This window comes from Hippoglossus stenolepis, chromosome 3 (assembly GCF_022539355.2).
Source record: "Hippoglossus stenolepis isolate QCI-W04-F060 chromosome 3, HSTE1.2, whole genome shotgun sequence".
NCBI classification, from domain to species: Eukaryota; Metazoa; Chordata; class Actinopteri; order Pleuronectiformes; family Pleuronectidae; genus Hippoglossus; species Hippoglossus stenolepis.
Window position 1 is genome coordinate 19905098 of NC_061485.1, and position 14740 is coordinate 19919837.

The 14740-nt window shown below is 42.8% G+C and overlaps 1 protein-coding gene across 5 annotated transcripts in view; it reads left to right on the top strand.

Annotated features, from left to right (window-relative positions):
* The window catches only part of dlgap4b (discs, large (Drosophila) homolog-associated protein 4b), a 113608-nt gene extending 101766 nt beyond the window's left edge, over window positions 1–11842 (top strand). For 4 of the 5 annotated variants that reach the window (XM_035152837.2, XM_035152833.2, XM_035152835.2 and 1 more), the window contains 6 exons: window positions 1896–2335; window positions 3008–3096; window positions 3820–4304; window positions 6389–6480; window positions 9818–9988; window positions 11479–11842. In XM_035152837.2, coding sequence (XP_035008728.1) covers window positions 1896–2335; window positions 3008–3096; window positions 3820–4304; window positions 6389–6480; window positions 9818–9988; window positions 11479–11721 — 1520 coding nt within the window. In that variant the 3' untranslated portion in view covers window positions 11722–11842. Of the gene's footprint in view, window positions 1–1895; window positions 2336–3007; window positions 3097–3819; window positions 4305–6388; window positions 6481–9817; window positions 10026–11478 lie in introns of all 5 variants that reach the window. The other variant, XM_035152836.2, reaches the window with a different exon arrangement.
* Window positions 11843–14740: the final 2898 nt, after the last annotated feature.

Sequence of the window (14740 nt, forward strand, 5' to 3'; positions counted from 1 at the left end):
ACAGACAGGCCATTTATTTCTGCTCTCGCTGATACACATGCTGTCTGTATGGGAAAGTATCCATGGACCCCATCATACATGGCAGATGTGGTCGATGGATGAGCTGAGGGATGAGTGGCTGTCCTGGCAGAAGGCAAAGCAAAGAGCGTTTGTTTTTTTTGCACAATAAAATCATCTTTTAAAAGTTGCGTGCTGGACACATGCTGTGTGGATTTCATGTAAGCCCACATATAAGTTCCCTCTCTAAGCTCAGCTTTAGATTTTTAACCATGTATATATGCTACCATGTGACCAAGCGACTAAGCAGTGTGCAACAGTCCAACTCTGGTAAAGCTCAGCAGTTTGTGTGCACTGGCTTTTAGCTTCACCAGCTCTGTGAGTTTTTGGTGGTTTGTCAAATTATCATTATTGATATATTTTTTTACTTTATATCACACCAAGCCACTTAAACAGCAACCATATTCAAAATAGAAGAGAATGGAAGGTGTTTATTATACTGTGCATATCACATAAAGCTCTTCTTATATCTGAGCAGTTTCTTTCTCTCATTTGTCTCCATGTTTAATTTACTGCACCCCCCTCTTGTGTCCTTTATATCTGATTGGCACATTCCATACCGGATTTGCTCTTCAGAGTCAGATGCTCAGCTAACTTGATTTACTGATTTTATCACCCATCTCATGATCAAGGCTCTGAAGTGCAGTGTGTGATTCCATTGGTCACCTGTGTGAACGACTACGTTTGGTCAGTGCTCCTCTGATTTGATTTTCTGCTTTAGGCCTCTGATTTACTGGCGTTCCCTGCAGCAATGTCCTCGCATGTTTCTGTCCAGTATGAAGAGCTCAGGACATGCTAAGAATATGTATTAATAGGCTATGTCCACATATTTTAGTTTTATAATGCATCACTTTTGCCATTATTACTCCTGGTGTCCATACTACGCTGGACCAGTCACAACTCTTCTACCTGCAGTGACTGCAAAGCATTGCTAGCTTTTAGTCTTATCCACTTTGTCATCCCTAGTATGACTCTGGTTCTCATTCATAGTATTTTCTGCAAATATGCAACCAATTTGCTTCCTGTTTACAATGCTATGTGCATGACCAATGTATACATGTGATATGTGTTTTTAAGTGTATTGATGGTGATTATTTCTGATAGGGAACATAAACGCTGATCTGGACGGAGCACTTAAACATCTGGATGGAGCACTTAAACAAACATCAGTGTGAAAATAACTACCAAAAATGTGTTTGTTTAGACTTTGTACTCTGATCCACGTTCCCTCTGCTAACATGGAGGAGGTGGGCTTTTTGACCAATGCTGCAGCCAGCCACCAGGTGGCGATTGAGCTTGGGTAGCAGCCATGTCGTCCATCTTTGTATACGGTCTATGGTGTGGATGTTGCCTTAGAAACTGAAATTGTAGCCACTCTTCAACCATTCATGGAATCACAGGGGGACATTTGACACGTTATCTCTAGATTAACTAAATCAGCCACAGTGCATTGAGTGCACTCTACCTGGCAGCCTTATTAGTCAAGTGATTAGCCTAAGCCACACGGATGACTTCTTTGAGATGGTGTCAATTAATTTGGAACCAACTTAAAGTAAACATTTTGTAAACATTATATACGGAGTGAAGGGGGTGTCTGACTTTTTTTTTATAATGAATGGAACGCCAGGAAGAGCCTTGACTACATCCATACAATTATGTGATACCACTAAGAATTCTTCTGCAATTGGTTCGGTCTTTTATTTTTTTATTCATTCTGCCTGAACATGACTGCGCCTCAAAGGTTTACTGAGGGGAACATCTCTTCCACTGTCATTAGTAATTCTTTTTCCCTCTCTCTCATCTCTATCCCCCGCTCCATTATCTCTTCACTCCCTCAGTCTCCACCTGCATAACCACCTGTAAGAAGATTGCTCCTCCACCAGTGCCACCCCGTACAACGTCTAAGCCCTACATCTCTGTGACAGTGCAGAGCAGCACGGAGTCAGCCCAGGACAACTACCTGGATCAGCAAGACCGGAGGTCAGAGGTCAACAGCCAGTCGAGCCACGCTCACAGCAACTCCTCCGACAGCCTTGATAGCACCCGTGCCAACAGCCTGGCCCGCGGTATTCGCCGCCCCCCGCACATCATCCCCACTCCTATTGCCATCCCGAGAGACCCAATTGCCCCCAGCCACGCCAATGCTTCCACGGAGACGAGTGACTCAGTAGTCCAGATCGAATCCCTGAAATCAGGACTAAATAAAGGGAATCTAGTGGCAGAGGAGCCCTTATTGGCCCCAGTACCCAGACGGAAACTCTCCTCCATTGGCATACAGGTATGCAGTGAGACTGTACTCTCCAGGGTTGATCTGCTACATATGGAAGTACATATGAAGTTTCAGTGTTTGAGGTCGGAGTCATTCCACATGTACATGTGTTAAATAGGAAAAATCATTTCTGTCACTTAAAGCCTAAAACTGTGCATGTAAGCTTAAGGTTTCATTACGTTTTCATTAGAGTGGGTCATATACTGCAGTATAGAAGGCAGAAAATGCTTTTCTTGTTATTTAGTCACTTTCTTTAGTTTCCCAACCCTGCACATTAACAGAACTCAGTCAGGGAAACCATTAACTGACATTTTTTGGAAATCTAAGCACAAAAATATATGTATTTCCATGTTTTTATACCTCAGCGTAGGCATCAGCCATGGCCAAATTCTTTGGTTTGTCCGTCAATCCAGTCGTCCGCTCAATTCTTGGAATGAAAATCTATTTTAATTTAGCACAAATGTTTTCTTGGACTGAAGGATGAACAGATTAGAATTTGATGGTCCAAAGGTCAAGGTTACTGTGACCTCACAAAAGCCATTTTGGCCATAACTAGAACTCACTGGGTAGGGACCTATGAGATCACACATGCCACAATGTTTTTCTGAATATATAGCTTATATCTTTAACCAGCTAGTGACTATAATTTTTCTCCATATCACTATTTATTTTTCTCCTAAGGTTGACTGTATCCAGGAAGTTCCACGAGAGGAGACCCCGCCACTGGCCAAGTTTCAGTCAATCGGAGTACAGGTGGAGGACGGGTGGCAGTAAGTCCTCTTCCTGTCCTTGTAACAACGTGAGGAATTTATATTATAGCCACACACACTGTTCTGACTATTCATTCTCTTTGCAGGAGCTCTGTAGATGTGAAATCACATTGTTTTCACATGTCATCTTTTTGTCTGAAAACCATCTGTGTGTGTGCGTGTGTTGTGTTGGTAAAGCATTTACCATATTAACTTTTCTCTTCTTACTGTATATTTGTGTATTTACTTCTTGGCTGTTGCAGTGAAGTTGACATTCTGTACGTTTGATGATTTGAATTCCAGGAAGTTATGAGGGAGACTTCCTTTTCTATTTTCACTTTTTGGCATGCTGCATTTAGAGTTTTGTATATAACTTAATATAACTTAATCCAATCTAATTTCTTACATTGGATTGTCTTGATGTTGTACACACATGACAATCCCTCAGGTTCAATAACATGGCCTTATCCTGTGCCTTTCCAGTCTTATCCTCACTTGATATTGGTTCATATTCTTCAATCAAGCACTGCTGGAAATGATGTGAAATGTTTATCCATTTAAAAACAAGAAACTGGCATTTAGTGATGTGAGATCATCATATATCATATATGCAAGACTCCATCCTGTATATTTATAACTCTGTTGACCAGTAGAAGGGACTTGGTCTTAAATGTTTGACAAAGATTAAAATTGTTGTGTTGAAAAGCCGCTTTGTAACAGTGAGTCTTGCCTTATGTGTTTCAGGAACAGTCGCTCCAGTAGCATGGCCTCAAAACAAGAAATAGACTCAGGCACACAGGACATTCTTATTTCCCACGTCAATAATACCAAACCCTTTGAAAATAAAATCATGGTCAGTAGTGCCAGCCAATCCATGAGCCCCCCTCCTAGACAGGACTCTTTAGACAACGGGGACACCACAGGTGACATCTCCTCACCGCCTCCGCCCAGGCAGATCCTCAAACGCTCCACCACACGAAGTAGCTCATCCTCCTTCTCAGAAAGTTTGGACCCAGCACTCGACCCCTCGTCTCTACCGCCCCCGGACCCCTGGTTGGAGAGCGGGAACGGCAGTAACAGCAGCGTGCCCCCGAGCGGCGGAGGGGGGACGCTGTGTCGGAGAGACGGCCACTGGTTCCTCAAGCTGCTGCAGGCCGAGACGGGACGCATGGAAGGCTGGTGCCAGCAGATGGAGCAGGAGACCAAAGACAACCAGCTCTCCGAGGAGGGTAAGGCTGGCACGGTACTCGCAGCAACTAGAGGAGCTGTATTCATAAAGCATCTTCCTACAAAGATCAGCTCCTCATGACAGAAAATTAAGTATTTTCACACAGTTTCACAAAATTTCTAGAAATCTCCGCCCTTAAGAGAGATCCCAAGGTGAAAGGAGAAGTGTTAGGAGAACTTTTAGGAGAGTAAAAGTTTCTTGAACAGAGGAGAAAGGACATTAAGTTATTATTTAAAATTAAATTCCTAGCCGTTTGAAAAAAAAATTTAGTTTGTGTGCAGCAATCTCCGCTCTCGCTTTTCGACTGCATCACAAACAGCTGCTTTTCACCCTCCTCACTGGTGCACACAACCAGAGGGAACAAGGTGTCAGTTTGCTGAGCTGTACTCTCCCACGCCTGCCTCTTGGCCTGTGCTCTAACACAGGGACTGAATTTCCCTCTTAAAATGTCTTTAAGCTCGTCATCTAATTGAGATAATTGTAAACACTGGTCATCTGCCCAGTTGGGTTTTGTGGTTCTTTTACTGGCTTCCCTTACTGCTTGCTGGTGTACGGTAGATTTACATGCCAACCAACACAGCTTCTTCTAAGCCAGGAGTCGGGGGAACGTCCAGCCTCCAAGATTGTTTGATCTGGCCTGCAAGGCAATTCATAAATCCAAAGAAAAAACACTCATGCACATGCAGACTTTAAAGAGGTAGTTCAACGAAAAATGAAAATTCACTCACCACTATGCTGATGGAGTGGTGGGTCAAGTATTTGAGTCCACAAAACACTTTTGGAGTCTCAGGGTTAAACAGCGTTGCAGCCAAATCCAATACAATTGAAGTAAAAGGGGCCCCTTCTTCAGACGTAAAAAAAATGTCTCCCTCCTGCTCGTGTGGTGTCATCCGAGTGTCTGCAAGCCCCGATATTCATATTTGACTCGAAACGGTGTAATTTACATAATGTATTGACATACACATGTCCAAGCAAAATTGGTATTGTACAGTGGAATATCCTTAACTGAATCAATATTGAACTAAATTGAATATAGACCTTGTGAATTGGAATCGATTAGTAATAAACAATAATTTTGTACGGCCCTCAAAGGATGTTATAAAAGATTAAAATGGCCCTTGATAGAAAAAAGGTTCCCCACCCCTGTTATGTATATAAGCTATAGAGTGTCTATCAATGGGACCTCAACACTGCAGCTTCTTCCCCCGATCGCTATAAGCTGGCTTCAAATGTGCAAGATGGTTGGTTCATATTTTAGTTTCATTTCTGGATAGTGGGAGGAAGTGGAGATGCATGGTCCATCTTCATAAACAGTCGATGGTCACGTTTTCATTCCATTTCTGAGTCAGACAAGTGGAGGCACTCTGAATGAACCCAGCGTCTTGAGCCTCCCCCCAGAGGTCTGATACATCTGTCTGACCTCAGCACATGGTCCGCAGCTCCCTCATAAGGTTCTGCCTCAGGCCCGACAATCACTCCATCAGACATACACAGCATGGAGGGGATGAGCCAGTAATACCTGAGGTTAACACACACAAGCAGGCCTGTAATCCCCAGAATTACACAAATCTACTCTGGAACTGATTAAACCTCCAGATTAGATTAGTGCTTCAACATCAGCCTGACAGGGCATACAGCAGTGGACACACACACACACACACAAATCCACACTGTACACACAAACAAACAAACAGTGGAAAGGCTTTGGATGCTCAGTTTTTCGCAGAAGTGCTGGATCAATAGCTCAACATCCGGGTCTCACAACACAATAATCACATTAATATAACTTTGCAGTTCAGTGATCAGAGAGGACTTCCAATTTTGTCAGGGCAGATGTTTGTCCTAGTTTTGACACAGCAACAGACAACATACAGTAAGCCGTTTTCAGACATAAACTCTTTTCCTGACTTATGAGGAACACATCAGATCGTGTGTTCTGCCATGTTTCCTGTCTTAAAGCAGAACTAACTGGGTTTGTGTATCATCCATAGCAGAGATAACAGGATGTTTCTGAGATGAAAAATCATGTACAAATTCACAATGTGTTGATTTTTTTATTTTTCTTTCCTTGTGTTGTGTCTTCAGTGCTGGGAAAAGTCCGCAGTGCAGTGGGAAGCGCCCAGCTCCTAATATCCCAGAAGTTCCAGCAGTTCCGGGGCCTGTGTGAACAAAACGTGGTGTGTATTTTCCTTTCTGTGACACATCCACTCCACAGGTTTGCACAGGCGAGAAACGGAAACTCACATCCACAGTCCCATTATGTTAAACTCATGGCTTTATTTTGGTTATTCTTTATTCTCCAGGATATTCTTTCCTTGATACACATGAAGGCTTTCACACAAATTAAAACTGACTAATACGCCATGATACACAGCATGTTAAGGCACAGGGTCCCACCAGTACCCAATACAGGGAGCTTATGATAAGCCAGTAAGCCATTCCTCTCGGGTGACGTGTTTTACTGAAAATGGCATTATACAAATTGCGGACAAATACCAGCACATGACACCACAACAATTAAGCATCTCAAACTAGAGCAGCACTCAGTGAGCACATTCCTCCGCCGAAGTCCAACAGTCCTCAATCAAGCTGCACCAAATTTCACACACTCATAGATATCAGTTCCCTAAATATGTTTTTTTTTTTTTCATCAAAATCCATGTGACAGTGAAAAAGTTAAAATATCCTCAGTGTTAAAGAAAGTGAAAAACGTTTTGTGGCGATCTTTCCAGTTGTTTTTCTGTAATCTTGCTAAAAAGAAAACACATCAGCAGAGGTCATAAATAAACGGTCTGCTCTGTCAGTGGATATGATGTTCTACTTGCCAAATCTTTGTCTCTTTTCCAGCTTCACTGAACTTATCTTAGGAGAGGTTTTTATTTGGAACACGTTGAATACAATAAAAATATCAATATATGCAAGTAGGAAAAAAAGCAATCAAGTGAACAAATCATGTCCCAAAAGGAGTAGGAAGAAGTGAAAATGTGCCCTGCTCCCTTTGACTGAAATATGGAAATCCAGTTCAGTAAGAGCAAAACATTGGATTTAACGATTGAGCATAAAATTGTACACGGACATAAAAGTAACCAAACTATGATGGTGTTTCGGACCCATCAGGCTGAGACACACATCACACATCACAAGAGGATTTCAAGGCCACATCGACACTTTTCTTTCAGCCTCTGCTAAATGCTTTCATTATTAGAGTTCTATTTAGAGGTAGAAATGATTTCAGCCTCATCAGTTAAGGAAATCAGCAATGAATGCTTCATATTTGTTGATGTAACTGTGTCACAGCCTGTCACCCAACTGTCTTCATGTCTTTCACTGCTTTGCAATGACGAAAACGATTTATATTCATATTTTGGACATGATGCATACCTTCATCTGTACTTCTACTAAATAAGGAATACAGTACTATCCTCCTGTTCACTGATCTTCAACAGTCAATTGACATGATACTTTACATACATGTGGTTTATCTGCATTGTCTGGACATAGCTCACAACAAATTGTGAAGAACAGAGTAGAGGCTGCACAAACAAGATGAGATGTCCGGGCAGGATTTACTTTAAATCCGTCTTTATATATATATATATATATATAGAATGAGTTTACATGGTACTGATGAAGCATTTAAAATGTCTCATTTTCAGAATCTGTCTTCATTGAAGGGGATAAAAGCCGACTGTGATCCTTTTCTTGATGTGAACATGGCTCCCTCTAGTGGTGAATAAGAAAAGGGCAGTGTTTGTTTATGGTACAGTAATATTAGGCCACAATTAACATAGTTGATAATTGACAGCCAGTAACAGTAACCAACACCAGACTTTATTTTAATTTTTGTATTATTTATTATTACTATTATTAGCTGTTGGTAATAAGATCTTATTTTTTGTCGTTGAAGAAATCCTCCTAACCTATGAAACCACATTTAAATCCACAAGATCTAGATTTTTATTTGGATCAAATTGCACACACTCATCGATACCAACCCCTTTAATATACTGGTATTTTTTCATCTTAACTCAGACATGATTCTCTGAGAAATCTATGAAAATGTTGACAAACAATGTAAAAAAAAGAAGAAGAAAGACCTGGATTCTTCCACCAAGTTTTGTGGTAATCCGTCCCGTAGTTTTTGCGTAATCTTGCTCACAAACATAACTTGAGGTGATGGCCCTGACCTAAATCAACTGACCCAGATCCCCCACCTACTGTACTGACTCTATTTTTAAGGATCATCCTAGTTTTTATTGACAAGTCAAAGTTTATTCAGCTTTTATTTGCAAAGTCAATATTTTCTTTTATTATGGATCGCGCATCTGATCCATCTCTGCTGCCGACCACCGTACTTTCAGTGAAAGAAGACTCATTCATCTCTTTCCTGTCATCTCAAGGCCAAAGAATCATTTAACGGCTGATTTGTCTGAAACCAAAGCTCAATTTGCTGAGCTTTGAATGTCCTCTCCACACAAGGACAGTACACTCACTGAAAGACAAACTAACTACATGAAGTAGCCTCATAACAAGAAGTGACACAGATCTGCAGTGGGGTAATGGGTTCTGACGGCTGCTTGTAATGCCAGACCAAAGGGACCACCTACGGACATCCAAGAAGAAAGAAAGGGCAGAGAAAACACTGTAGATCTGTATATTTCTATTTAATTTAAAGTTCATCAATATAGTTTGCATCCTATACCAGCATGTGTCAAATGAATGAATGTTTTGATCTCGGTAGGTAAAGAAATTCAGAAAAGTTATCCTTCGGCTCCAATGCTTTTCACTCTTTAGATGTTTTCAGCCATGAACTACGGAAAACACCCGCACCCTATTTTCGGTACATTTTCCGGAGTTCAAGTCTGAAAAGGGCAAAAGATTAAAAAGCATTATTTTTCTTTCACATATGAAGAACGCAGCAGGAGATTGTCCGAGGTGTTTACAACAACAGTAAAAAAAACATCTACAACATTCAGCGTGGCATCTGGGTGGAGTGTGCAGAAGGCAAAACAGGACGTATAACTTCCACTTAGGAGATCACGTGTTTTTGTTTACAACGCTGTGACGTTGGCGTCGGCCCTTATCACCAAGAGCTCTTTAATCTCCTTGTCTTTCAGAGTTAACTTCTTCGTCAGCGCCCGACGTGTGTGGCTCCTCTTTTTCACCCTAAGATATTTGTACTCTTTTATTTTTATTTTTCTTGCGTCTGTTGCATCTTAGAAATGTCTTCATCACGCCCACTCGCTCGCTGTGACATTTTCCTGCTGTGCTCTCACATGGGCCCACGTAGACATCATGCAGACATTTTACCAGGAAACATCCAGGAAACGTTCTGGGAAATATCTGGAGCAACTGAATCAGACATTTGCGTTCTCACATTCGGAACATTTCTGAAAAATGTCCTGATTTCAGTGCATGTGTGAGAGCAGCTTTCAATATATTTCATATAATCCACACCTCAACATGCGCTTTGTCCTCTCTCATCATAATTCATTTCATCCCTCTCTCCCTCAGATTGTGAATGCCAATCCACGACCCACAGCCCAAGACCTGGCTGGTTTCTGGGACCTGCTGCAGCTCTCCATCGAGGACATCAGCCTCAAGTTTGACGAGCTCTACCACCTCAAGTCCAATGACTGGCAGCCCGTGCCGTCGGCAGCCGCCCAGTCGCCCCCTGAGCGGAAGGTACTTCCCATCCCTGCTGCCCAGTGCCCTGGCTGGGGTAGGAAAGCCGCCGAAACCGGCCTCTCTCCTCCCACCACCACCAACCATTGCTCCCCCTCTTTTTTACCCCCCCGCCTCCCTTCAACATCCTGCCCTTGTCCCTGTGGGGGATGAACTCTAACAGGGCCTCCCTGTGCGACGCAAAGGGGCTCGAGAAATCCCTTTCAGCATGCATGGAAATATTCATCTCAAAGTGGGCTGTCGTTGGTGTGGTTTTTAAGTGATCCCCACTTTGAGCATGCATGGGTCAGTCTGATGTGGAGCATGGCTGAGATGCACCGGGACAGAAGGCAGTCTTCTTGCTTCTGCTCCTGTTCTGTTTACATTTCTGTGCTGGTGTTTATGTATCTTTGTTGGTTACTGTTTGTGGAATTGTGGTCGTATCTGTGTCTAAGACGTCATTCAGACCTGGTATTAACATCCTTCCTGAGTGATCTGATCCCAAGTGGACACGCAAATATTTCCTCAATGCTTCCTGAGATCCGATGCCTCAGACCACATTCTGAGGTGGTCTGGGACGGATGTGGCCACAATCTTTCCGCTGTGTGAACGCGTCCTGGGACACATATAAAGGACCGCTTACTCAGCTGATGTCTCTGACCTGCTACAACTTCACTGTGAATCAAGCGTGTTTCCAGCTTCTCAGTGTCCATACGTGGATTTGTATTTGTTCCACACCACAATATCAACACTGACACACACATAATGATTGTTACTTTTCCTTAAATTGGTAAAAAAATCTATTATCATAGCACAGCTGCACGAGATTCAGCCTCTTCTTCTCTCTCGCTCGCGCCAACACACACGTACACAGTGACATCAGACACATCAGCAAACACAAACAACATAATTTGGTCTTTGCTGGCACAAAGTCTGCACGTGTTTATTTGCTTATAGAGCCAAGAAGTGAGATCTGGTCACAAGTGGCCAAAGGAGAAACATTTAGGACACATTTTTATGTCAGGTGGAGCCAGATGAACTTATGGCCGTGAACTTGAGATCGGATCTGTCAGGATGGATGTTAATGCCGGGTCTGAACAGGGCCTGTCTGACTGCCTGTCTGTCTGCCTGTCTGTCTCTTTTAATGCTGTAGCTGAGTTGCATATTAACTGTGTCTTGTGATTCTTTTACTGCCTTCATGTTTGACACATGTACCCATCATTTCATGTTTCTCTTTTCTTTGAAAGTTGTCATTCAATTAACTTTTTCCTCAATGTTTGCCTGTTTTTGTTTTGTCTACACGCTCTGTGTTCTCCGTGTTTCTCTTTTGACAAAAGCTTTAACAGAAACAATGAGCACTGGCCTAATGTCTATGTCCAGAGTCCTGTCTGCCAAACCTCCCCAAACAAACTTGAAACTTCTCTCATTGCCTTACATCTGTCTTTTTGTCCCCTACACACCCTCTCTCCCTCTGTCCTCCTCTGTCCAACCGTCTGTCCTCACTCCCACAGGACGAAGAGAAGGTGGCCTCTCCGGCTTCAAAGAAGCCTGGTAAGGGACGCCCCTCGCTGGGCCGCGAGAAGAGCGCAGACAGCTCGTCCACCTCTTCCTCGGCCTCGGCGGAGAAGCAGAGGCAGGAGGCTCGCAAGCGGCTGCTGGCTGCAAAGAAGGCGGCGTCGTTTCGGCAGAACTCGGCCACGGAGAGCTCGGACAGCATCGAAATCTACGTCCCCGAGGCCCAGACTCGCCTCTGAGAAGAGACAGTGACACACGGGGAAGGATGTGGGGGTGGGGGGTCTGTTCAGAGAGCTGGATAAGTAACGCTGAAATACCTGCAGAAAGTAGAGGAGGACTTCTGCGATGCAAATGAGCTACTCGGAGTAAACATGGATGGTGGTGGGGGAGGAGCGGTGGGGTGGTGGGGGCGGGGGGTCAGTTCGGGCATTTTTGGCACATCCGTAAGTTTAAAGGCTGGTCCTGGTGACGTCATACACTATCACCTAATGATTCATTTCATCTCGTGGACCTGACAGCAGGAGACTTGTCGGTGAAAACCTCGGTGGGAGAACTCATTTCTTTCTTGTTACTACTCTTGATATCATACAATTGTTAATGAAGATATTGTTACTATGACGATTATATCCTAAAGAATCTATATGAAGACTGTTTTAAATGTTCCTCTGTCTCGGCTATAAGATCTATTATGTGGACAGGAGACGAGCGCTCGTGCTCCTCTCCGGTACGTCATCGTCTTTCTCTTCCCAGATCATGGGCCATCTTGTAGCTTTGCACAGCGCCGCCTTGTGGCCGTCCCACACACCGCCCACACTACATCCACTGCACGACACTCTGCAAACCCCCACCTATCTCTGTCCGTCTTCCTTCTATTAATTTGTTTACTCATCCTTTGTTTTGTATAAAAATCCGATTAGATCCGATTATTGTGAATATTTTTGGGATGACGAAATTGAAAGTCAGGTTGGAGGGGATATTATCTAGTTCCTAGCAATTAACTCTTATGTTTGTGTGTTTTTATGCCAGAATATTTTTTTAAAACACTGGTGAGGATCTGTTAATGGTTGAAATGAAAGCACATCCGATCATTAGGACATCCGTGGCCGAGCATGAGGATCTCAGATTGAGTCAGAGTTTAGTCACAACATTTACTGAATATTTTCTTCTGTAGGTAAAACGCCCTCTCTCATTTCTTTTGCTTGTCTCTGTTCCATTAACTTCCTGTTTGTGCTGTAACCCTGTGCAAGGCTTCTTTTAAGTGCTTCTATTAAAATCACTTAGCATTCAACTCACAACATTTCAAATCAATCTAGGGCTTTTATTAAATTAACGCAGCCGGATGAGTATGCAGGATACGGTGTGTTTTTGTTTGTGGGGACACACGGTAGAACTTGTGTCCTACTGTTTTTTTATACTGTTTCAAAAGCATTTGATTTATTTTGCCACCGTCACTTAACAAAATCTTAGTTTTTTCGTTACCATTATTGTTTTTCCCTCCATTGAAGAACATCCAAAGTGTCTGCACTTTTTTATTGAAAGAGAAAATATTTAATTAAAGCAATACATACATTAGTCATTGTGTTTTCATCTTTCATTGAATGCTGCCTGCTTTTATTTTCCCATGGAAGACTGCACAAGCCAAAGATGAATTCGCTGATTCAAATTCATCTCATGTGTTTAAATGTCAACAGCAGGGAGCCCAGTGGTAACTGCTCACTGTGAAAATAGATGGAGTGGAGGACTGTAGCCCAGTGTGTATTCCAGATTCAACGTCTAGATACGCACATGTCCAGGAGCCTGAGCAGAGCTGTAACAGTAAAGGACACATTGTTTGTGGAGAGCTCCGGGTCAAAGGGAGCTGGGAAGTTCAGGAACAACACAGTTTAAGTGCAACATGAAATATGGCTCAAAAAGACTGAACAGAGTTTGTGTCCCAATCAACATCGCTGCCATCCTCCTCTGCATGGAAACCCTCTGACCTCTGAGGAGCAACGATGCTTCGTTTTCAGTGCATTGTTACGTACCCATACAATGAAAAAGCATTTACTTATAACAGAGTTATAACAAAGAAAGACAGAGCGCATACCTCCACCAACAGTCCCCTTAAATTCAATCAAGCTGCACCAGATTGCACACTCATATATCAGTTCCCTAAACATGACTGATTTATGACTGAGATAATGATTCATGAATTATCGTTTTCGCCAAGGAGGTTATGTTTTCACTCCTGTCTGTTTTTTTGTTGGTTGGTTTGTGAGCAAGATTTTTTTTAAACAGAAAAAAATGACTTTCACAAATCTTGATGGAAGGATGGTGTATGGGTCAGGGAAGAACCCATTCAATGTGGTGCGGATCCAGATCAGGGGTGAATCCAGGATTATTTTATTTCCACTTTGGGAGATATTGAGACATTTTAAATTTTTTCCCGAGGATTAATTCCTTGATCTTGGTGAAATCAGGCATATTTATGTTTGTGTGATATTTGTTGCAGCTTGATTGAATTTGAGGGGACTGCTGAGTGCCATTGAAGTTCTCTGGGAAACTTGTGAAAATGTCAAAAAACACTATCTCACAAAGTGAAAAGAAAATCCTGGATCTGCCCCAAAATGTAACAGGTTCTTTCTTGGCTCACGTTCCATCTTTTCACCAAGTTGTGTAAAAATCTGATAGGTATCCTTTCCATAATTCTGCTGACAGCACTGGTTTACACATATTTACAGAATCGCCTGGTGCATTTTGAAGTGTAGTATTTCACACTAGAAGTAACGACAGCCCCAACACGCCTCAGATCAGCCACAGTTGTTTTCCTGTCTTCCGTTCACATTAGATTTCTTCCAAATACAGTAGTAATTATTATTAAACTCAACCAAGCCTCCTCTTCCTGATTACTTATGTTAAACTGCAGCACTGTCATTCCACTGCTTCCACTGCTGCAATGCCGCCTCCTCACCCACTGTGACTGGAAAAAAAATGCAGCCTGGGGCTTTGAATTGGAAAAAGCCAGATCACCGCCATTCTTTCTTTATCTCAGGCCAGAGCTTTCTCTGGATGGTGGCTCTTTGTTTGCCTGTTGTGTTTGCCTGCAGGGGATGACTCTCAGCAAGGGAAAATGACTCAGGGGTGTCAATAGCCTGTTCCCTGGCTGCTGTCAATGGCCCCGTCCATTTGACGGAGGTGGATGGTATCGTTAGCACCTGAAGGCCTTTTGTTTGACTCAGCCGAGGGGCTTGATTTGATTTCTGACTGCCAGGAAGGGGC